The sequence below is a fragment of the Trachurus japonicus genome, chromosome 17 (genome assembly GCF_045865225.1).
Source record: "Trachurus japonicus isolate A0001 chromosome 17, Traja_1.0".
Classification (NCBI taxonomy): domain Eukaryota; kingdom Metazoa; phylum Chordata; class Actinopteri; order Carangiformes; family Carangidae; genus Trachurus; species Trachurus japonicus.
The window spans coordinates 14,313,845-14,337,401 of NC_140923.1; the positions used below are offsets into that span (position 1 = coordinate 14,313,845).

Sequence of the window (23,557 nt, forward strand, 5' to 3'; positions counted from 1 at the left end):
TTGTTTATACTAAATATGAACAGATGATGAAACTTACCTCAGCCTCTGATGTCTGATACGTATCGGTGTCTGTGTCTTGTTTTTCCTCCACCAGTGCTCCCTGGCCTGCCATAAAAAGTGTCTAGAGACTCTTGCGATTCAGTGTGGCCATAAAAAGCTGCAGGGCAGACTACACCTGTTTGGTATCGACTTCACCCAGGCAGCAAAAAACAGCCCCGATGGCGTTCCCTTTATCATCAAGAAGTGCACGTCTGAGATCGAGAGTCGAGCTCTCAACATCAAGGTAAAGTTTTTAGTGGAGTTGTTTTTATTTGTCACCTGATACCTTACCTCACAGGCTGTCATTTAGATTATGTTGTAGATCAAAATCATAGTAGAAGAATCCTTTCTGTTATTTTGCCTCATTGTAAGAAAATTGTCAACGTACCTGTTCTTTCTCCACAGGGAATCTATCGTGTCAATGGGGCCAAATCCCGTGTTGAGAAGCTCTGTCAGGCGTTTGAGAATGGGAAGGACCTGGTCGAACTGTCTGACCTCTCACCTCACGACATCAGCAACGTCCTCAAACTCTACCTGAGACAGGTGAGCCTCAAGACTGACTCCACAGGGAGAAGGTTATAGAAAGTTAGAAAGTTCTTTATATCAGTATTTATGTAATTATGTAAATGATTGATGTTTTAGTTTAATTTGTCATTGTAAATTTGGAAATTTAAGATTTTTTTTTACTCATTACTTCATTTTGTCTTAAACTGGGGACCTTGTCAACCATCTTTTTTGATTTGATTTGTATTTATGCTTCTTTTTTTTTTTTTTTTAATTAACATTTTTTTATTGATTCCACATATCAATATTTAACATTTCACATATACAATTTTCAAACAGTATACAACTTCTCCGCCAGGGAGCAGAGACATATATAAACATACATTCTCAAAGAAAGTTACCGTAGAGTAAATCTGAAGAAATAAAAGAAACACTTTTTCACTCCTGTCCTTATTTTCACATCTCTCTTACATCGTCCCTTTTCTCCTGTTGGAGGGTAAACAACATAATAAACATATGAACAATGAACAAAATTGTAGCCTGAACCAAGGGGATCCATAATCTACCATACACAGTGTCCTTACTGCACAAAGTCTGTTCTCAATGGAGACACAAAATTAACCCAGTTTTCCCAATAATTTTTAAACGTCTCTGTTTTTAGTCTAGTTGAGAAAGTCAGCTTCTCCATTCTATAAATATTGAGCATTACCTCAACCCAATCCTCCATTCTTGGTACCTCAATTTTAAGCCATTTTCTGGTGATGGCTTTTTTTAGCTGCCACCAGCATTATTCGAAATATGTATTTTTCTCCTGACCTTGTAATCTCCTGGTTCTCTTTTCCCAAATATAAAACTTCAAATGTAAATGGAATTTTCACTTTGAAATTTTTTTCCATACTCGTATGTAACTCCTGCCAATAAGGGAATTTATGCTTCTTTTAAAGAAACATCTCATTCCGTCTGAAATCAATCACTCTCTTCCTTGATTGATTGACCGATTGGCTGCTGATGTTTATTTTTTATTTACTTATTTTTTCTCTTGTTTTCTTGTTTTGCTCCTTGTCACAATTTACGTCAATCCATTTACTTTTTTGACTGCTGTGTTGCGGTGTCATGTCTTTCCTGTCTTGTGCTGTGTCATGTCTTTATGTTTGCCACTGGTATTGCACAATAAAAAAAGAAAATAAAAAAATGAAATCAATCTTCTTAAAATAAACCACACCACTGTTTCTCTTTTAACAGTTACCGGAGCCATTGATCCTGTATCGATACTACAACGACGTCATTGGCCTGTCCAAAGAGTGTCAGAGAGTGATAGTGGAAGACGCCGACAAGCATCAGACCACCCAGACGGAGGAGAAAGCCGGTCCGAGCCCACAGCTCAACAGAGTCATTTTCAAGATCCGCGATCTGTTCCGCCAGCTGCCGTCGGCCAACTACAGGACGCTGCGCTTCCTAATAGCTCACCTGAACAGGTACGAACCTACAGTCCGACCCCTGTTAGGACTTCTGTCTTTTTTTATATCCTGCACAGGATGGCAGATACTCAAACTTCCCCAAAAGACGAAAAAGGTGAACGGACACTTCCCCATAGCACAGAGGAACTTGTACAGAGAACATTACAGTCATCCTCTATTTATAGCTTTTTTTTGGTGTTTTTTTAGTTTTTAGTTACAGACTCCTGTGCTTATATCATGTTAATGTGTAAACACGCCACCAAATTGCTGTCATCATGTGGTTATTGATGTTCCTGATTATTTTTTGCGAATGCGTACGTGTTTAGCAGCTTCTCCAGGCAGGTTTCATCATTTGCCGCCTCTGGCCTGTTATGTTTCAAATATGTTTATTGGGAAACTGATCACATAACAGAGAAATGAACAGTCCACAATTATGTTTCCATGTTTTTTACAGAAGATGAGAAAAGTAATCCCTGACAAAAAGGACTAATGACAAAAATGAATAGCAAGTAAACATCAACAAAGCAGATAAAACAAAACGGACAGGACAAAAAAAAAAGGGCAGTACGCCTCTGGCCTGTTAAAGGGGACGGTATTGATCTGCAGAGTGTCATGTCAGTAGCTGGGTTTCCATCCAAATGTATCGAATTTAAGAGCGGATTTTGTAAAAATGCGCAAAAAGCAAATGCGAATTTATGACCGTTTCCATTCATTATTGTTTTGCGATTATTGGGAGAGGAGTGCGCCGTGAGATTACGTCATAAGAGAGCATGAATGTATCCATGACAACAGTTGACAATCAGCTGACAGCTGACTCTCAGCTGACACTCAACATCATGGATAATTTACGTACTTTCCGGACTACTGTATAGACGCACCTGTATAAGCCGCACCAGCTAAATTTAAAAAGAAAATACATATGAAGAGTTCATTTGCAAAAGCAGATAAGTGCCATTTTGAAAAAAATGATGGATGGATGGATGGATGGATGGATGTTTTCAATAAAACTTTATTGTTTTGAGATATGTCTGTTTTGTTACATCTCAAAGTCACTCAACTTTGGTTTGACTGATATCACCTTATGTAAAAAAAAAAAAAAAAAAAAAATGAAGACTCTAGAATTTTTTTAAAATGGAGTTATCTGCTTTTGCAAATGAACTCTTCATATATAGGCCGCACTTGAATATAAGCCTCAGGTTTTCATGTTGTAACATGAGATATTTACACAGAAAGACAGTAGGGAACTGTGCAAGTCCGCTCGCTTTTCCGCTGTTTTGGTTACGCTCCTCTCGCCCATGTGCATCTGTTGACAACAAAGCCGGCGAAAAATCAATAAATGGAGCGGTGGATAACGTTACATAACATATACGATGTTAAGACGTGTGTGTTTGTGTAGTCTTAACCGTCATAAACAAAACATTATGGGTTACGGAGCGCGTTTGTGTTGCGGTGTGCAGAGAGGAGAGCTGGGACACCGCGTTGTTCTCCATTTCTTTGAACGTCGCTGGGTGAAGTCCAGCAGCACTTCACCCACAAACTCTGCCTCAATTCGCATAATCTGTTTCCATAACAAAAAGTCGCATTTTCCTTTAATCGATACGCTGACAAATCCCTCACCTCCAAAGCGTAAAAACCTTTATGCGCATTTACTGCCTTTTTTCGAATTTCTGGCGTTTCCATCCAAGTATTTATTCGCAATTTTTGAAAATGCAAATAAAAAAAGGTGGATGGAAACGCAACTAGTGTCGATCAGGCTAACGACGCCTCTCTCTCTCCTCTCTCTGCTCACACAGGGTGACGGAGCAGGCGGAGGAGAACAAGATGACGGCGAGCAACCTGGGCATCATCTTCGGCCCGACGCTGGTGAAGCCGCGGCAGATAGACGCCGAGGTGTCTCTGTCCTCCCTGGTGGACTACCCCTACCAGGCGCTGATGGTGGAGCTGCTGGTGAGACACTACCGCAAGGTCTTCGACGTCTCGCCGCCGCCCGGCTCGGACCCCGCCCCCACCGGCCACGGGTCGCCCAGGCTCACCCCTCAGGAGAAGCTGCAGCGGCTCAGCAGACACTCGGCCTCGCTGATGGACATCAAAGAGGTGAGACAGGGTTGTGTGTGTGGAAGTAATTCTGTTAAAGGGATAGTTCAACATTTTATGAAATTGGCCCATTGCCATAATCCCTATAGTCATAGCAGTAGGTTTGTTTCCTTCAATTGTCGGTGCAAGCTATTTTTAGAACGGCGGAGCAGAGCCGTGAGCTGCTCAAAGCTACGCTACGGAGGCTGGTGGACAAGTTGTGACCTGCACATTCACCACGCTATGAGATAATATATTATTATTATATATTATAAATTTTTCGGCAAGCAGTCTCTGTATTTACCTTGAAAACTCCGTCTCGTAACGTTACATTATTATCTCATAGCGTGGTGAATGTGCAGGTCACAACTTGTCCACGAGAGCATTTTGGAGTTGTTGGATTGTGTATTTGATGAGTTTGATGAGGGAAACCAAGAAATCCCATTAGCCTCCGTAGCGTAACTTGGAGCAGCTCTCGGCTCTGCTCCGCCGTTCTAAAAAAAAGCTTGCACCGACAATTAAAGGTAACGAACCTACTGCTAAGACTATAGGGATTATGGCAATGGGCCAGTTTGCCAAAATGTTGAACTATCCCTTTACATTTTTGAAAATGAGACGTAAAAAGCTCTCGTCTTGGATTTAATCCTTATTTACTGTTGGGTTAAAATGCGTTTCCTTATCATGTGACTTCTGCACGATGCTCAGACAAACTGCTTGTGTCCCTCCAGAGCGCCAAGGTGTACAAACGATACTCTTCAGTCATCCCATCCTCACACATCCTGAACGAGGTGCGGGAGGTCCAGCCGGGCGCCGACAGAACCGAGGTCTCGGTCTCGGTCTCGGTCGTGGACGGCGTCAACGGGATCCCGACATCCAGCGAAGGAGACGTCCAGAGGTCGACCTTGGTGTTCGGCCGCCCCAGCACCACCACCAACCCCCCCGCTGCCACCGGCGCCGCGGCTCCTCCTCCGAAGGTCCAGCTCCGCACGCAGCGCACCAGAAACGCGTCCCGACCGATCAGCATGCCGCTGGAACGTCTGCCCACGCCGGCTCAGATCAGCGAGAGGAATAATCGAAACACCGCTGCTAACGCTAACGCCGACCCCTCCTCCTCCTCCTCCTCTTCCGACGTCCTGTCCGAGACCATCCAGGAGATGCCCGAGCCGGAGCGCGCGCGGCAGTACGGCTCCTCCAGGGTCAGCACCTACTACATCACGCCGTTCATCGACACGCAGACGATGCAGAGGAGGACGTGGGACAGGAAGTACAAGCACTATGACGTCACGCCCCGGACCGCTATGATCGTCGCCAACCTGCCGTCGGCCAGCGCCGGCGTGCAGCCTCTAAAGGCAACGGCGCCCGCGACCGCAAACACCGCCGCCGCCGCTGCCGCCGCCGCCTCGGGGGTCTCGACCACGTCCACGGTGAGCACCATGTTCTCCTCCTCCAGCCCCTACGCGGTGTCGATGAGGCCCGCGTGGACGTCGTCCAAAAGGGAAAACGACACGGACGGTTCAGTCGGCGGCGAATCCATCAGCAGCAGCAGCAGCAGCAGCTCGCCGAACCTCCCTCTGACCCTCAGGCCCCCGCGGACTCTGCAGCCCCCTCCCGGGACTTTCTACAAGCCCCCCGTTTCCATCAACAGCAGAGCGAGGACAATACCAAACTGGACTACTACTGTCACCACCGTCACCACCACCACCACCACCTCCTCCTCTTCCTCCTCCTCCTCCTCGTCCTCGCCGCTCGTCAGCCACGGACAGTCGGTAGTCGCCCCGTCCCTCGCCCCGTCCCCCGCCCCTACGAGCCCCCCACAGACTCGGCTCCAGACGCAGGACTCCGCCGACAGCGCCATCGACCCCGGGGGCTCGACCTCCGCCACCCTCTCGCCCCCACAGTCCCCGCCCCCGAGCAGCCCCGACGACCTCAGCCCCAGCGAGACTAAACCCGTCTACCAAAGACTGCGACCTCGGCGGCTGCAGGAGCTCGAACACAGAGAGGCTCATTTTGTCTGATGCCAAAAAAAGACAACAACAAAAAAAAGAAAACATGTTATATCTGTAAATATTAATGTATCTGTGCCATAGTTTATACCGGGGGGAAACATTTTTATCAATGAGCTGCGAGTGGGAGAATATAAAGGCCTGTGAAAATAAACCATGAAAGTGTTATATGTACTAATATATTCTCTTTTACACATTGAAGTCAGCAGTGGTTGATCTAAACATTCAAAACAAGCAGAGTGGCGTCGACACGAATGTTTAGTCTCATGTTCTTGGTTTAAAGAACAAATATGTGAATAGTCTGTTTTTATGTCAAAGAAAATTAATTTACCAACCACAAAAAAGGGTTTTTATCTGTCTGTAAAGAATTATAAGCCTATCATTGTCTGTGTTTAATTTGTTTGTTTATTTGATTTTGTTCCAAAATTATATTTTATTGTTAATCACACAATGCACTTAATACAGGTTCAAATTCTAATGTTGCCTTTATTGTTAAACTTTGCTCAATTTTATATTTTTTTCCACAAGGAATTGATTGAAGTATTTTTAACATGAGGTTCTTAATTATAAAGAATTCAACTTTTTACCTTATTGAATTTCCCATTGTAACCTGTGATTGGTACATTTTTTCTCAGTATGTAAGCCTTATGTATCTGTTTACGTTTTTTTATACTCATACTTACATACCGCATGTTCGTCACGGTAACTTTGTCTCATCGCAATATTGTGACTATACAGAAGAAAAATGACATGCAACAGTTGCAAATTGCTGCGAATTAAAAAATATATATTGTTTAAACTTTTACTTCTGCTCCAGTCGACTATTTCTTTTAACATCTTTCTGTTCAGTGCTTCAGGAAATCATAGTAAGTTATAGATGTGATTTGTTTCTTTTGAAGCCGTTGACGTTGTTTGCATTTCGTTGTGTGTTAAATTTCAGCCTAATATGTGTTTTTTCACTTTTATATCCAATCAGATTATTGGCTTTATTTTGGTGTATTGGACAAACTGAGGGAAAAAATGTAGTCAAACGGTTTCGGTGCAGCTTACAATGATTTTCAGTGTTGATTTATTTGCCAAATATTTGCTCGATTTATCCATGTAATTGACAAGACCAAGGTCACATCTTAAAATGTATTGCTCTGTCCGATCAAGTACCCCAAACTGGAGGGTATTCAGTTTGTAGAGATATAAAACAAAAGGCAAAACTCAATTTTACTGTTTCAGACTTCTTCAGAAACTCTTGTTTGAATGTAATTTGTTACCAATAGCAGTGAAACACCAAGAAAACATTCATTCTTTATTATTGATTCACTTATAATTAGAATTTCATTTATACACACGTACAAACTGTGTGTTGGTGTGAAGACAGATTTTCACATTTTTACATGTAGACTTTACATGTGTATCACATAGTTATTGATAGTTTCTTTTAAAAGACATAAATAGACCAGTAAGATTATGAGTTAAAAAATTGAGAAAAAGCTTTTGAGAATCTGAAGACTGAGAATATTTTGAGTTTTTGCTTGAAAATCGACTTGAAATATGAATCCATTGGTTGCCTGTTGATTTTTTTTGCCCATTAATTGATTTGACAGCTTCTCTTTCTTCCTCTGTGGCCTCATAGACGTACCTCAGTTCACTTCCTGTGTGTTTTCTGTGCTTTTTGTTGCCTTGCAGCCTCTGTTGTGTTTCTACCATGTAACCCCCGTCAGATTAGCGTCTGTATTTTGCTGCTATTAATGTCAACTAAAAGAAGCTGGCAGCTTCCTGAGCCGCCGCCAGCGCTCGTCGACGCACTGTTGGTTGGTCCAGCCTTGGTTTATTTCACCTCAGAGTTTAGCCGTGTGTTGTCATGTGCATATATAGTTCACAGCAGGTTTTGAGTGGAGTGGTTGTACGGTTGCTGCTGCTGCTGCTGTCGAGGCCTCACATTCTCCCGACCTAACGACCCGTGTCACCTGCACCTCCACCTCGTCGTAGCTGCGACCGCCCTCAAGTCGTTCGTCAAGACACAAAAAACCTGCAATGCCAGCCCCACCGTCGCCTGTGAGTCTGAGTCAAAAGTGATTCATTTAGTGTGTGGACTCAACATGCACAGTGACTCACAGTGACTCTGCAGGTAAATGTCACACATGGACACTTTGACAGACCTGTACCCCCTCTAACCCTCTCACCCTCCCTCCCTCCTTCCACACAGCAGGACGCCTTTTCTCTTTTTTTCTCTCCAGCAGGAGTCCACCCATCCTTCCTCTCCTCTCCTCTCAGGCTAGATATCCCCCCTAATTCTGCCTCAAAATGGATGACTTGTCTTTTTCTGCCTGCCCATGTTGAGCTGGGAGATTAGAGCAATCAGATTAGGAGTGCTGCTGACCTGCAGGCAGAGGAGCGGGAGGGAGGGAGGGAGGGAGACGAGGGAGAGAGAGAAGGAGGTATAGTGGGCAGCGAGGATTCATACGGAGCTCTTCTACCTTGCTTGTGTAATGTTTCCCATTACTTCAGCCTGTTAGTGAACATCTTTCTCCTAGATGTCGAACAACTTTTAAATCATTCTGTAAAAGGTAAGAATCTTGATTTATTTTATTTCTTTTTTTTACTCTTTTTAATCCCTGTTGTTGACAATATCAGACGTGCGGCAGAGCTGACAGGTAGCTACATGGTCGCTAATTACTCTTTCAGATTGTAATGTAATGTTGTGTCAGATCCTGCTGCGTTGTTTATTACAAGTCTGTTTTATATGAATTTTTTGCTCTCTGGTACTTTCTTTTTTCAGACTAATCATCAGCGCCACAACATTTCTACACATTTCCATCAAGCTTGCATAAGGCAGAGCTGTCATGTGTAATCGCCTTCTGACTGTTTGAGTAATAAGGTGAATAACAGAGAAGTCAGACACCTTAATAATAGTCTTTACTCTGCTGTTTTCGCTCTCACAGTCCTTTTGTGTTTATGTCCCTGCATCCTCAGTCTAGCGCTCTGCAGTAATCTATTGGACATGTCACTGAACAAATTACTCTTCATGTCTGACATTCTCCGAGGCCATCTGCACACAACCTGCAGATGTGATTGGCATTTGAGTTTTTTTTGTTTTTTTTTAATCATTATTATTATTTTCATGAACTCTAAGATGAATTTTTGTCTTTTGGAATAAGTCTGCATTATAGTGTAGTAGTAGGTACAAACCACATTTAATAATCAGTTTTGCACTCTCATGTATAACTCGTATTTCTAGGCTGTGTATGTAAGTTATTTAAAATGTTCGGATATCGGATTGTATTTTCCTCTAGAGGTATTCCCTCTTTCAGCACGACTACACATTTAATCTTAAAGCTGGTAGTGTTTATGCTCAGCAGCACTTCAGAGGGATGTATGCTTTCCAATTATACCGTCCACCTGCTTCCTAAAGCCAGACACAGTAAAGTTTCAGTAAATGTCAGGTCAAAGCCAAGACCAGGAAAAAATTCAAGACCAATTTCAAGGCCGTGAATAATGGTCACTCTAATAATAACAGTGTGCCTTTCCTATTCTAAAAATAATAAGTTTATGAATAGAGTAGATGAGTAAAATTCTCTTTACTGTCCGACTTCTCTTTTTCACGCTTCAACAAAGGATTTAGCAGGAGGATATAAATGTTTGAGCACCATTACACTGTGCATTTTACAAAGCAGAAGCACACAAAAGTCGAAATTACACAAAAGATTTAACACTGCACCATTTGCAATAAAATATGTTCCTCTGTGAAATGAAAAAATAATCGCATCTGTAATTGGCACATATCTCTTCATGTGATGTAACTTGTCCAACATCTACGCATGTACATAACGACTGTAGGTCATCACTACTGGTGTTTGTGTACCTGTAGGTTTATCACAGTCTGATGACCCCCTCCAGGGGTTAAGCTGCGGAGCAATGAATACAGGCTCCCAAATCCGCCTGTTGCTGTGGAAGAACTGGACTCTCCGCAAGAGACAGAAGGTACGAAATAATTGGACAAAACCTGCAGACAACCTCCGTGATAAACTCAGAAGTGTAGCGTCTGTAGGACTGTTCCTGTTTCTGGTATTTCACTGACTTCGTCTCTTTCTGTCCAGATCCGCTTCCTGGTGGAGATCTTCTGGCCTGTGTTGTTATTCATCGGTCTGGTGTGGCTGAGGAAGGCCAACCCACTCTACCGACAACATGAATGTAGGAATAAATTCATAAAGAAGACGAGTTTCTATCATTGGAAGAATATCACATTAACTCTTTGCAACTCTTTTAAAGCCACTTCACATGACCTCCCATGTGTTCCTTCATTTCCTTCAGGTCATTTCCCCAACAAGGCCATGCCCTCTGCAGGGATCCTGCCCTGGATGCAGGGCATCTTCTGCAACGCCAACAACCCCTGCTTCAGATACCCCACCAGAGGAGAGTCTCCTGGCGTCGTCTCTAACTATAACAACTCAGTGTAAGCCACAGCATCAAACCTTATGAAATGTCTACTGTCTTTTAATTAAGGTTAAAGAAAGTTAGAAAGTTAAAGGTCCCATATTGTATGATGTGAGATTTCCTTGTCTTTTGATTAAAGATCAAGGTCTAGGCTCTATATTAATACTGTGATCATATCAAAGAAACAGACTGCAGAGAAAGAAACACACACACAGCCTGTATTCTGTTTTAAAATGACCTGTTGTAACTGTATGATGTCACAACAAAGCAGTCACCAAGCCCCGCCCACCTGGACGCACCATCCAACACAGGATTTGGTTTTTCTGCGTGTTTTACCACAAATCTGCTGTATTTTTATTTGATCACTCAGAAAACAGTCAGCCAATCAGAGGAGAGACTCAGAGCCTCCTCTCTTCTGTTGAGAGAGGAGATGATGCTTGGTTCTTAAAACCACAATCATGGATCAATACTTTAAATAAAATACTAGGAAAAGTGTAAAAATTTTAAATCTTTAAAACATTAACACCACCACTCTGTATTATCTACAGTAGAATAGTTATTAAACAGACTAATGCAGTGTTTTTTAATGGATTTCTTTCCCTAGACTGGCGCGGTTCTACGTTGACGCCCAGGAGCTTCTGCTCAATGACACAGAGGTTCAACAGTTCAGGCGACTCTGGAATGAAATGTCGTCCTTCTCAAACTTCATGGACACGTTACGCACCAACCCGTCTCGGGTGTCAGGTAAATAGAACATTTAGAAATGAATGATTCAGACAGGAATTGTGTAATAAATCGATTACTATCATATTGTATTTATGGCACTTTTCAGCCTTTCATTTGTGGGGAATAGTTAAAAAAGGAGCAACAACATAAAAGATGGCCATATATCAACTAATCCAAAGGCTACAAGTACAAAAAAATAAAAATACAACCATGGATTGATTGTTTTTTTTCCTGCCCACTCTGTTAATGACTTGAAAACTCTCCTTTTAACGCTTCTCTCTAATCTATATTCCCTTGTTGTCTTAACAAGGTCTTTCTGTCTGTAGCCTCTGTCTTGTTTACGTCGCTTTCTGTTTTGTTTTTAGTAATTCTCTGTCTGCCTCTTGCGCTTCAGTCTCATTTCTGTAAAGTCATTTGTTCACATCCAGCGATTCAATCCTCATTAGAGAAGCTACATGCCACATTTTAACAGTTGGATGCAAAACTAAAAGATAAGACACAGTTCAGTTGCTTCAGTGACAGCTGCACTGAGATTATCCAGGATAAAGGTGCATTTTTCTACACACTCTTATTCTGATGGAGCTTTCATTTATTCACCTGCTCATTCAGATGCACACGATCGTTCAGGCACATGTTTGTAGAAATGTTGCTTTAGCAGAGATTATCTTTAACGTTTACTGCCTTTAACAAATCCTTACACCAATCTGCCAGTCGGGTCAGTTCTGTTTTTACTGCTTCTGACCTTTTACTTTCACTATCTCTGATTTTTCATGTAGGCCGTGGGCTGAAGGTAGAGGACATCCTGAAAGACGACGAGGTCCTCTCAGCTTTCCTGTTGCGTGACGCTGCCCTCTCGGACTCGATCGTCTATCAGCTCATCAATGCAGAATTAAGACTAGAGCAGGTGCGACTGCAGTTTGATTTTTTTTTTTTTTGCAAACATAACAACATCTTCTACAACTTTTTTTTTTTCACCTTTTTCCCATTTCTCTTCCAACGTCCATAGTTCGCGTTTGGTATCCCAGACCTGCAGCTGAAAGACATCGCGTGCAGTCAGGCCTTGCTGGAGCGCTTCATCATCTTCCCCAGTCGGATGGGACTCCACGGGGTCCGCAACGCCATGTGCGCCCTCAGCCAGCCGAGGCTGCAGAAGATAGAGGACGTCCTCTACGCCAACCTCGACTTCTTCAAGATGTTCAGGCTGGTCAGTGTGTTTTTTTTTGTTTTTTTTTAAAAACGTCACATCCAGTAAATTAAACTTCAGCGCTTCCTGCTGCTGCGTAGAGCCTCTTGTTCTTTACATCCTCTGCTCCCCAACCCTCATCCCCTGCGTTTATAGTGATTTTTTCTTTTCTCGTTGACATACTACCAGTCATTATTTCCAGTGAAATCCTCTGGACAGCTGCACTTGCTGGAAAAAATCATGTTCCTCTTCCTGTCTTCACAATGAAGGCCGTGGAAGCTTCCAGTCGAGTTCCTAATGTCACAGGATTTAATCATCTGGCTGCTGAGATGTTATTTCACTTTATATTTCTTATTGTATATAAATATGTATCTGAAAACACACCAATTTTTTTAAATTTCCAACATTATCTTTATTTATTTCCAGACATAACACATACATATAACCACTGCACCACACATATAATCATGCAGAACCCATGTCCTTCAAACCACGGCGGAATATAAATAACTAAAGAAAGAAAGGAACTTAAATACACAATAAAATAATAATAGAAATACTACATAAGTAAATAAAACATGGGAGAGAATAAATACAAAACCAACCATACACTGCTCATACTCATAAGTGTGTAAGTGAATCACACAAACCAGGCTTTGAATATAAAGATGACGAGTAGATTTCTGTGAAATTTTGAAATAAAAAATCTTCAGATTGAGCATCGTTTGGGGCCAAAGTGTCGCCGGACAAACTCAGCGTGACCTGCAGGGCAGAGTGGACATTTGTTAACAACGTGAAATCATCCACTAAACACAGTTTTTTGCGTTGTGCAGCCACTGTTAATACTGTTGGCACTGAACCCTGAGCAGTGTGCTTATCTAGAAGTCAACTCACCTCAATAGACCTGCACCTGGATCAGCAAAGTTAATATATTGTGTTATTTGTGTTTTGTAGAGAACATAATAGTGGGATGATGGTTGGTTTTACCGAGTTGTTTTTTGTGTTTGTGTTTTGCAGAGAACATATTAATGTGAATAGTGGGACGATGCGTTGGTTTTACTGTATATAGAGCTGGTAGTTATTCCAGTGCTGCATGTGAGGCCAAGTGGCCGACTTTAGTCTGCAGGTGACGTTGCCAAACCTGTTCACTCAGTCTGTGGCTTTAATAGCGGCTTAGAATAAACAATGGGCTCTAGTCCAAACTGTTTACTCATGTATTTACCAGAAACAAGAAACAAGGGCAGTAGTCTGCTTCACAAGAGAGCCTTTCTCTGTTTCCTCAAGTCACTCTTAATGCGAGAAAAAGACATTTAATCTGTTACTTATTTGAATTCATTTGTGATAAATAAGATAAATCACAGGAAATTTAAGATAAAATTAAATAAATCATATATGTATAATATATCTCATCAATAATCTGAACTATATTTAAACTTTTTTTCTTTTGACACCCTCCATTTTCTTTACTACATGTGTGTTCAGGTTCAGGCTGAGTGGGTCAGGTGATGGGCTCAGGGAGCGGGTATAGCATTATCCCTCTTGGCCTGTTTTTCTAATGGGCTTAGCACGGCCCTGCCCCCTCCCCCTCCCCACCCCACCACCACCACCAACAGCCTGAGAGGTATTCTATAAGACGTGATGCTGCGTCTCGTATAAATACTTTACCAACATGTGCCGTGTGTGCGTCCGCCATCGCTGCGTCTCTGCGTCGTCGCTGCCAACACACCTGGTTACCTGGTTGCAGCGAGTAAACCTGCAGCGTAGGAGTCAAACAGAGAGAGAACGTGACGGGGTTACAGTGTCTCCAGTGGCAACAATAGATAGATAGATATAGACCAAGACTGTCAACAAGTGGATTGAAGATGTTTGGACATGACACACATTAGGAGTTATATTAAAATGCTGCAGCCTTCATAAATATTATTGATGATGTATTAAGTATTATTAACCAAATATTATAAGATGTTATTATTAAGAATATAAAAATATCTCATTAAGAATAATGTAGTTTTAATATTTATATAATTTCTTCTGCTTCTCTTCTTTTTAAGCATATTAATTACATTTTCTTTAATAAAAACGCCTTTCGCAAAAGACTCATCATACTACCACAGAAGCAATCAAATATCATATATTTTTTTTATATTATAAGAATGCAAATAGGCTTCAAATATAAAACAACTAAAACAAAACAAAACAAAACATAACAAAACAAAACAAAACAGGAAAACGCCTCTTTAACCTTTAGTTTAAAAAAAATAATGATTTAACCGCCAAAGTAAAAAGATTAAAAGTATAAAGTTGAAAGTTTGTGTAGGATCCAATCACCCAAAACTAGGAAATTGATAAAGAAAACCACCTCTTGGAGCCTTTAAAGCAAAACGAATTCAGAAGTTAACATCCTGTGTGTGTGGAAACATTTCTGTAAATTCAGATGTTGACACAAAATTATACAAAATAACCTTTAATCATTCACCTATAGCCAGGTGAAGTATTATTCATCCTGTTATGTTGACTGTGCACTGTAAATACGTATTCACAATCACATTCATGGTGAATATTGGAGACAATCAGTTTCCTGACACACATAAGAAGCTCATGTGCTCCTTTGTTTATCTTAGTAGTGCAGTAGCATCTTAGCAGCGATCTGTGCATTTAACCCATTAGCTCTATTAAGCTCAAAGCCCATTACCACAGTGACCTCTGCCTTGTAACGACTACTCTCCTCCCTTCGTTTACGCTCCGGACTGCACTTCTCCTCTCCCATCAACCACTCAACACCCTCCCCTTCCTATCCCCTCGCTTTCTCCCTCTTTCCCCCCGCAGCACTGTACCTCCTCCTCCCTCCTTCCTTCTTTCATTGAAATGCAGGCACGAGGAATGTGAGAGGAAGGATATCTCATGTGTTTTTCTTGGCGTTCGGGGTTTCCGTAGCCCTCAGCACCCTGACCAGTCGTTTTCTAACACCTACTGCTAATGGCTTCTCAAGAAGATATTAAGTCTGTTAAGGAGGTTTCGTACGTAGGAATCGTGTTTGTGCCTTTATAAAAAATAAGCGATGGGTTTCATGCTTGATACAGGTTCACTAAAGCTCCTCAGAGCCCCGTTGAACACATGTTAGATGCAGATTGTGTGACAAAAAAGGCAAAACAGATGTTGGCTGTTTGTTTTTAATTACTCTAAAGTCTGCGTGGAGAAAGTGTGACAGGAAAAAAAAATAGTTTCCTCTTCTCAATAACAAACATTACTTGGAAGTTTCCAGTCGTTTAAGGATGGAAACAAGTGTGTTTATCTGCCCAAGGTCACTACGGGACATGACGTTAAAAAAAAAAAGAAGCTGCTAATGCTTTTAACACAAACGAAAACATTGTTGTTACAAAGCAAGTGAATGGATGTTGGTCACTTGACTGACTGGTGCCTCCTGTGACTTTATATCCCCCAGATGCCTCGGGTTATGGACAGCAGCTCACAAGGGATTGACCTGCACTTCTGGGGTCGGGTTCTTAAGGCGGCGTCGGAGAAGATCCAAGTTGTAAGTGCTCCAGAGTCAATCAATTCCTCCTGCCCCTGCTCCTCTTCTCCTGCTCAGTCCTGCAGGATCTGCAGTATTTTTAGCCCTGCAGGAAACTCACCTCTTCCTGCCCCCTGGTTGAGAATGGCTCACAGAGGAGGAGGCTGAGTGATGGCCTCAACAATGTCGGCTCTGCATGTGTGTGTGTGTGTTCACAAGCTACATGTGCAATTTCACATGTGATACATGGGTGTGTGTGTGTGTGTGTGTATGTAATATGTGTGTGCCTTCACGTAATTATGTGTATGCATAGACATACAGACTGTGTCTCAGTTGGTCTGTACATGTAGAGATGTGCACGTGTTCAACACTTTGTTACTTAGATCTATATTATTGAAACTGAAAATTTAAAGAAAGTTTAATGCCTTTATTGTCATTTATATCAGTGGTACAAACAGAATTAAAATCGCAAGCCCCATGTGGTTAAAAGAGACAGTGAAGGCAAAGAAAACACACACACAACAGTAAAGTAAACAGTTAGGTAAATATGTTGCGCAGTCCTCTAAAGTGCAATCAGTGCAGCAATAGGTCAGTCCATGTGCGAGTTCAACTGCCTGATGACACTGGGGTAAATTTGATATACAAATTAAATACAAATAGGATGCAATATGATTAAATATGTACAGTATATATTTAATATATACTGAACCAATCAGTCTGTATTAAATTTTATTTAGTTTGAAGGCAAGGTTTGCAAGGTTCATCTGATGGACATCGAGGGACAGATTCTCTAAGTTTTGCACAGCTTTTACTCATGCTAAACCTGCATAGGCTGAAGACCCCCTTCACATATTTCAAAACCAAACAGAGACAGATTGTGCAGGTTTAACAGGAGCAAAAGCTGTGCAAACCTGAGTAAATCTGGAACCTAGTCTCATGCTAAAATTGACTGTAAATTCACCTTTAAAGTTTTTTTTTTTTTTTTTAATTTCCCCGGGGGAGCATGCCTCCGTATCTTGTCACCTTTTTTACCCCTGATGAGTTTGCACCCCTGATATTAGAATTGTTAGACATTATGACATTATGGAGAAACAAGAGAAAAGAGAAAAACAGATATAAAGAGTAAGAATAGAATAGAAATATACAGTGAGTATAGAGGGAAATAAGAAATAGAACAGAATAACACAGAACAAAACAGAACAGAAATAAAATAACAAAACATGCATAAGACAATAGAATAGAATAGAACATGAAGACAGAACAGAAGAAAAACAGATTCGAGATAGATAGATAGATAGATAGATAGATAGATAGATAGATAGATAGATAGATAGATAGATAGATAGATAGATAGATAGATAGATAGATAGATAGATAGATAGATAGATAGATAGATAGATAGATAGAGAATACTTTATTCATCCCTAGCAGGGAAATTCAAGTTAGTCCGGTAGCTCACACAACAATGACACAAAAAAGATGAACACAAAAAACATTTTAACAAGTGTTATATAAAACGATTGCAGCAGGAACAAATGATCTCTTAAATCTTTCAGTTCTGCAGGTCAGGGAGATGAGCCTTTTGCTGCGGCTGCTCCTCTGACCTGTGAGGGTTTTGTGTAGAGGGTGTTGGGGGTCACCCAGGATGGTCTTCAACTTACACCCCATCCTCCACTTAACCACAGCCTCTACCAGCTCCGCTCCCTCCCCCATCACAGAGCTACATTTTTTGACGTGTTCAAAACAGATACTTTGAGGTAATCAAATAGAATATAATAGAAACTTAAACAAAATGAAAGGAAGGAAAAATATCAGAATGTAACAGACGCATACAGAAATAGAAAAAAACAGAATACTGGTCTACAAAATATGATAGGAAGGATAGAATATGCTAATAACTGAATAGAATAGAATAGAATAGAATAGCACTGACCTCAACAAAATAAAACATTAAAATAGAGTAAAAATAGAAATATACTTTGTCATAACAAAATACAATAATATAGAAATGGAGGCAAAATTGACAAAGACATCAATATATTATAGAATAGAATAGAATGGGTATTGAGATATAATAACACACACACAAAGACTACAGCAGACAGAATGGGTGTTTCTGCACGTTCACTCCGTGTCCCTGGGGGCAGCGTATCCCATCATCACCTTGGCCGTGGGTGAGAGAGCGAGAGAGGAGGGGAGGGGGTGTGTAGGGGGGGGAGAGAGAGAGAGACATTCCTGCGAGGTGACACATCCTGTAGGTGGGACCGTCGTATCACCGTGGTGACAGAAAGGCGAGCCAAACGCTCCCATTACCCACCTCTCCTTCCTCCCTCTTTAGCAGCAGTTTGTGTGAAATAATAAATAAGAGAGGAGGGAGGAAAAGGGAGTGAGTGCGAAACAAACGCAGGGGTCTGCGTGTGTGTGTGTGTGTGTGTGTGTGTTCACACGTAGCATTTTAGCTTTGAGTATAGGGGCATAGAAAAGATATGAGTCATGTTCATCAGTGGTCCCTGAGCCCAGGCTGATGTTATGCAGAGGTGGGGGGTGGAGGTGGAGGGGCTCACAGGGCCAGGTGGATAAATATGGAGGATTATGAGGAAACGATTCTGGTCCAAGTGAACTCCACCCAAAACCCGATCCCCCGTGATCTCATCCTGATCTGATCCAGTTACGCTGCTGCTCCAGGTTGATTTCATTATTACAGTATCACCTGATTACATCTTTGGAGCAATCCCAAACCATCCCAAACATGAACCCCCTCCCCACCCCAATTTTTTTGGTCAACCTCCTCCCTGTTTCTTCAGAAAGGAAGGGATCCACTCCGGGGAGATGAAGTTATTTTGGTTTCATCAATTGGAGGATATTAAGTCCCCCCCCCAGGGCTGTCCTCCTGGGTCACGTGACCACAGGCACAAACTATTGTTTTCTAGCAGCCACCGTTTATGCTCTGAAATTCGCACGGTATTATGAATGAGTATGAAGAACGTAAATATCCCCTGGATTATTGTATATAATTATCTGACAGAGAGGTCACGGTGCTCCGAGCTCGTTATTATCACTTCCCAGCAACACTCAGCGCTCACTCATCCTGTCTGAGGCGGTGGCGGCACCTGACGACCACATGTGGGTCAGAGAGCGAGGTGTCACCTGTTGCTTCTGCATCATTTCCCCCCACATCTCAGGATCAGAGAGAGTTTTTCTGTGTAACTGAACTCATTCATCCTGCAAATCCAGTAAACAGCAGGAACTAGTTGAAGGGTCATCGTCGCGTGTAATGACTCATGAGCAGATGAGTCTGGACTCGAGGCAGGTTGATGATAAAATTTCCTCAGAAATGTTGCAAAACAACATGTGTAAAAACATATCAGTAGGTCCAGTGTGCAACAAACCAACACAGTAAAAGAGTTGTAAATGAACACAGACACAAAACAACACAGTCAACATAGTGCAAATATATCTGAGCTAAAGCAGCTCATAGATTATAAAATGATATAATTAAAGGAATAGTATAATGCCTTAAAGTTTTTTTAAAGGTACAGTATGTAAGAAATCTAAAGCAACTGGCCGTAAAATCCTCCTAATATGTCACAGAGACTCAGGAATAATGTTCATAACATGATGAACTCACCAACAACAATAGTACAGCCAGAGTATTCGCATTAAAAATCTTTTTTTGCAGACTGCAAATCATGTTTATGTTTTGAATTTACGTGTTTACATGTTGCGCCACCTAGCGCTCTCTCCCAGTCACGGCGGCGTCAGTGGCATTTCAGCCTCCAGTCTGCTTCCACTGAGCTGCCGCTACGGCTGGGAGAAAAAATGAGATCGCTGTGTTTTGAATTTGACTGCAGTAACCGTCTTTGGCCACATTCTTACATATTGCACCTTTAAATCAAGTGAATTTAAACAAAATAGCTTGAAGAGGATTTTTATATTTGATATATTAATATAATATCTGTGTCATTCTGTTTTTTAATGCAGAACAAAGTAACTGCTCAAGTCATATTAAAATATATAGATATTATACAGTTACTCTGATTACTCTGAAATATGTCTAAGTCAAAGTCATTTTATTGGTCTCCCGTGGGAGAGATTCGTCTTGGACAAAACAGTACAAAAACAGCCGCATAAAGTGCTAAAAACATACATCTATGAAACATACTTCATAATTCTCCTCAGGGTTTCTTGGATGTTCACGTTTCAGTCCAGTCCAGTGAAAATGAAGCTGAGAGCGTCTCTGTCCCTCCGCCCCCCCCCCCCCCCTCTGTGTGTCCCCCCCCAGCTGATGGAGCGGGACAGCTCTCAGGAGCTCCTCAGCGCGGCGTCCTCCCTGTTCAGGGCCGGCGGCCCCCCCTCCTTCACCCAGCTGATGTCCAGCGTGTCGAGCCTCTTCTGTGGATACCCGGAGGGCGGCGGCTCCAGGGTCCTGTCCTTCAACTGGTACGAGGACAACAACTACAAGGTGTTTCTGGGCGTCAACGGCTCCAAGAACCACAACTACGTCTACGACGACACTGCCAGTGAGTCCAGAGACGGAAATGTCCTTTTGACCTAGTTCATTATAAAACCACAGACTCATCAAGAAGATACGTAGTCCACATGATAGAAACAATTCATCTTACACTGTTTTTGCTTTTAAAATACAATAAATAGATTAATTCAATAAAATGTGTGCACTGCAAACCATAAAGTATACGAGACAACAGTGACACTTTTTTGAGCACTTTAAAAACTTCTCTGCCTTGTCAACATTTCTCTATTTAGCAGCTGTTTTGGAGCTTTTCATCACACCACATGATCTTCATCCAGCTGTCAAGGATGAGAAACGATGACAAGGCAGAAATTAATCAAACTGTGAACTATTTATTTATTTATTTTCCAACAAAACTCCTGTTATTTATTTTTATTTTTATTGAACAAAAGGTTTTCCTACAGCGGTAACACTTGAATAATCACTTCAGGGCCGATCCTGGAGCTGTTCCTCCAGCTGTGTTCATCTCCTTCCAGTTTCCCCTGCAGCTGTATTATACGGTGCCAAGAAAAAAACCTCCAGCAACAGCAGAGTTAAAATAATTAATCATATCTCGTCTTGTGTGTGACATCGCTGAGTTCACTTGTTTTTTAATCACTTTGCTTCACCGCATGTTGCATAAACCCAGCTGGAGTTAGTTTGCAGTCCGAGACACAAAAAGCTGCGGTGATGATTCTTCACTGTAATTAAATATCTGTGTCTTCTGACTCTCTATATATGATGCTCATGTATTTATCTTTTTTTTTTTTTTGAGTTTCTTTATTCTTTGTTATGAACTATATATATATATTTGCATTTTGTTTTTTCCCCACCCACAGCTCCTTTCTGCAACGCCCTGATGCAAACCCTGGAGTCCAACCCCATCACCAAAATCGTGTGGAATTCAGTCAAGCCCCTGCTGATGGGAAAGATCCTGTACACCCCCGACTCCCCTGCCGTCCGCAAGATATTAAAGAGTGTAAGGGGAGACCACCTCCAGCCCGACCCCTCACCTCTCCACTCTCCCTCTGTCTCTCTTCCCTGCTTCTTTCAACACCCTCAGAATCTGTTTATGTGCGTCCAAACTCCCCCCACCCCTCCCTCCCTCCCTCCCTCCCTCCCTCCCCCCCTCCCACCCCTCTCAGGAATGAGCTGACTACCGAAGCAAAGGGGTGTGAGGACAGAGAAGAGAAGAGAAGAGAAGAGGAGGGGAAGGATTAAACAATAAATTGCTTGTGAGGCTGTGGCGGCGATGGGAGTAAAAAAAAAAAAAAGCAGAATCCTCTGCGTTTTGTCACGTCGTATTCATCGCGCTTCACACAAAAAAACAAATCTCAGCTGGACTTCGCGCAACTCATCTGCGTCATCTGTCCAATTCTCATGAAATACAAAGCCCTTCATTACTCATTATGGACGTTAATATTCCCAGCACACAACACCAGTGTCATACTACGTCGCCCCTTTGTTGCCGGTGTAAGGCTCCTGCTTCATATTTGTGAACTTTTATTTATTCTTTACAGTTAAACTAACGTGTTGGGTTGTTTGTTTGTTTGTGTGTGTGTGTCCAGGCCAACACAACCTTCGAGGAGCTAGAGAGGCTGCAGCACATGGCCAAGGCCTGGGAGGAGGTGGGACCTCAGCTCTGGGCGTTTTTCAACAGCAGCGTCCAGATGAATATGATCAGGGTACGAAGTGTTTTAATCTTCTGTGGATGTACAAACACACACACACTGACACACAGGCACGCACACACCCTGCATGTTCTCACGCCGTCTGACTTGATCGGAGCTCCGTGCGTACCTAATTCAGTTCAGAAAAAGAAAAGCAAGAGAGGAACTGTCATCGCTTCAAAAGATGCCAATGATAATATTTGAGGGTGTAGAATAAATCCACAGATCCAGAGCAATAACAGCTCAAAACATCCAGGCAGAAAATCTTTCACTCATGAGTTGGTCTGGAGGTTTAATGACTTTGAGGCAACGTTACAAATTCACATGACCTGAAAGTTTAGGAATGAAAACAACTTGACCTGAAATGTCCTCAGCAACAAAGCCTGAGACCACAGCAGGTCAAATTCTAGGACAATTATAATAAGTGCATAGATATATTGCAATGTTAAAAGAGAAGCGTCAAAAATATGGAATGTTTTGAAATATAACAATTTGATAAATATGATGAACAATGTGGAGGAAGTCGCTTATACGTATGTAATGAGCTTCATACAGTATAAAGGTTCTGTTCTTGTTTCTGCTCAGAGGAGAATTAAATCATTAAAAGGCATTTCCAGTCGTAATCAATGTTTACCTCAGATATCAGGTCACCTATGATCAGTTCATTTCATACCAGCCATACTCCCAACTGCAGCATGCGGACATTTATATTCGTTTTTGTTCAAGAAGCTATTGTTTTTTCAACGTTCATTAATGGGCTCCGGACTAATTTTAAAGTTGTTCTGTGGTCGCAACCCTAACCCCTAACCCTAACATCCTTTTGAGACCATCAATTACATTTTAAAAAGTTGGGAGTATGGATGGTATGAAATGAACTGATCATAGGTGACCTGATATCTGAGGTAAACATTGATTATGACTGGAAATGCCCTTTAAAGAGTCAGAAAGGAGCAGATAGAGACCAAAAACAAAGCTAAAAGAAAGTGAGCACTTGACTAAACAACCTCAGGAGGCCCAGAAGCACGACTCCAAACAAGCTTAATTATAGATAGATAGATAGATAGATAGATAGATAGATAGATAGATAGTGTTGTTGTGCTTGGACATATTATTGTTTATGTTCCCCTCTTAGCGAAGGGAGAGGAGTTACATTATAAAGCTTGTTATTTCCAAATGACATATATATTGGTTTAGTTTATTTAGTTTATTAAGGGACAGTGTGCAATGACATTAATCATTTGCAGAAAATGAAGAGATGGTTGCACCAGATTTAGCTCACAGCTAATTTCCATCTGCAGTACCAACATACTGTAACATATAAAAATGCACAGAAAACACAGACCACAAACTACTATACAAAGGTGATACATAAAATGACACAAATAGACAATAGACAACACATAGACAATACAGAAACACAGTTTCCACATCTAAAACTATTACAAAAATATCT

At 41.7% G+C, this 23,557-nt stretch overlaps 2 protein-coding genes across 4 annotated transcripts in view; both read left to right on the forward strand.

The window, feature by feature from the left end:
• The window catches only part of LOC146970315 (rho GTPase-activating protein 29-like), a 33,995-nt gene extending 27,114 nt beyond the window's left edge, over positions 1-6,881 (forward strand). The window contains exons 18-22 of the mRNA XM_085804535.1: positions 95-283; positions 445-582; positions 1,786-2,018; positions 3,794-4,094; positions 4,802-6,881. Coding sequence (XP_085660661.1) covers positions 95-283; positions 445-582; positions 1,786-2,018; positions 3,794-4,094; positions 4,802-6,088 — 2,148 coding nt within the window. The 3' untranslated portion in view covers positions 6,089-6,881. The remainder of the gene's footprint in view (positions 1-94; positions 284-444; positions 583-1,785; positions 2,019-3,793; positions 4,095-4,801) is intronic.
• A 1,415-nt stretch (positions 6,882-8,296) lies between these two features.
• Positions 8,297-23,557, forward strand: part of LOC146970316 (retinal-specific phospholipid-transporting ATPase ABCA4-like) — a 46,009-nt gene continuing 30,748 nt past the window's right edge. Inside the window, exons 1-11 of one of the 3 annotated variants that reach the window (XM_085804534.1) lie at positions 8,297-8,637; positions 9,939-10,051; positions 10,168-10,261; positions 10,382-10,523; positions 11,109-11,248; positions 12,007-12,134; positions 12,237-12,434; positions 15,856-15,945; positions 20,207-20,444; positions 21,274-21,413; positions 22,003-22,119. In XM_085804534.1, the coding sequence (XP_085660660.1) occupies positions 9,986-10,051; positions 10,168-10,261; positions 10,382-10,523; positions 11,109-11,248; positions 12,007-12,134; positions 12,237-12,434; positions 15,856-15,945; positions 20,207-20,444; positions 21,274-21,413; positions 22,003-22,119 (1,353 nt within the window). In that variant the 5' untranslated portion in view covers positions 8,297-8,637; positions 9,939-9,985. The remainder of the gene's footprint in view (positions 8,638-9,938; positions 10,052-10,167; positions 10,262-10,381; positions 10,524-11,108; positions 11,249-12,006; positions 12,135-12,236; positions 12,435-15,855; positions 15,946-20,206; positions 20,445-21,273; positions 21,414-22,002; positions 22,120-23,557) is intronic. The other 2 variants (XM_085804532.1, XM_085804533.1) reach the window with 2 other exon arrangements.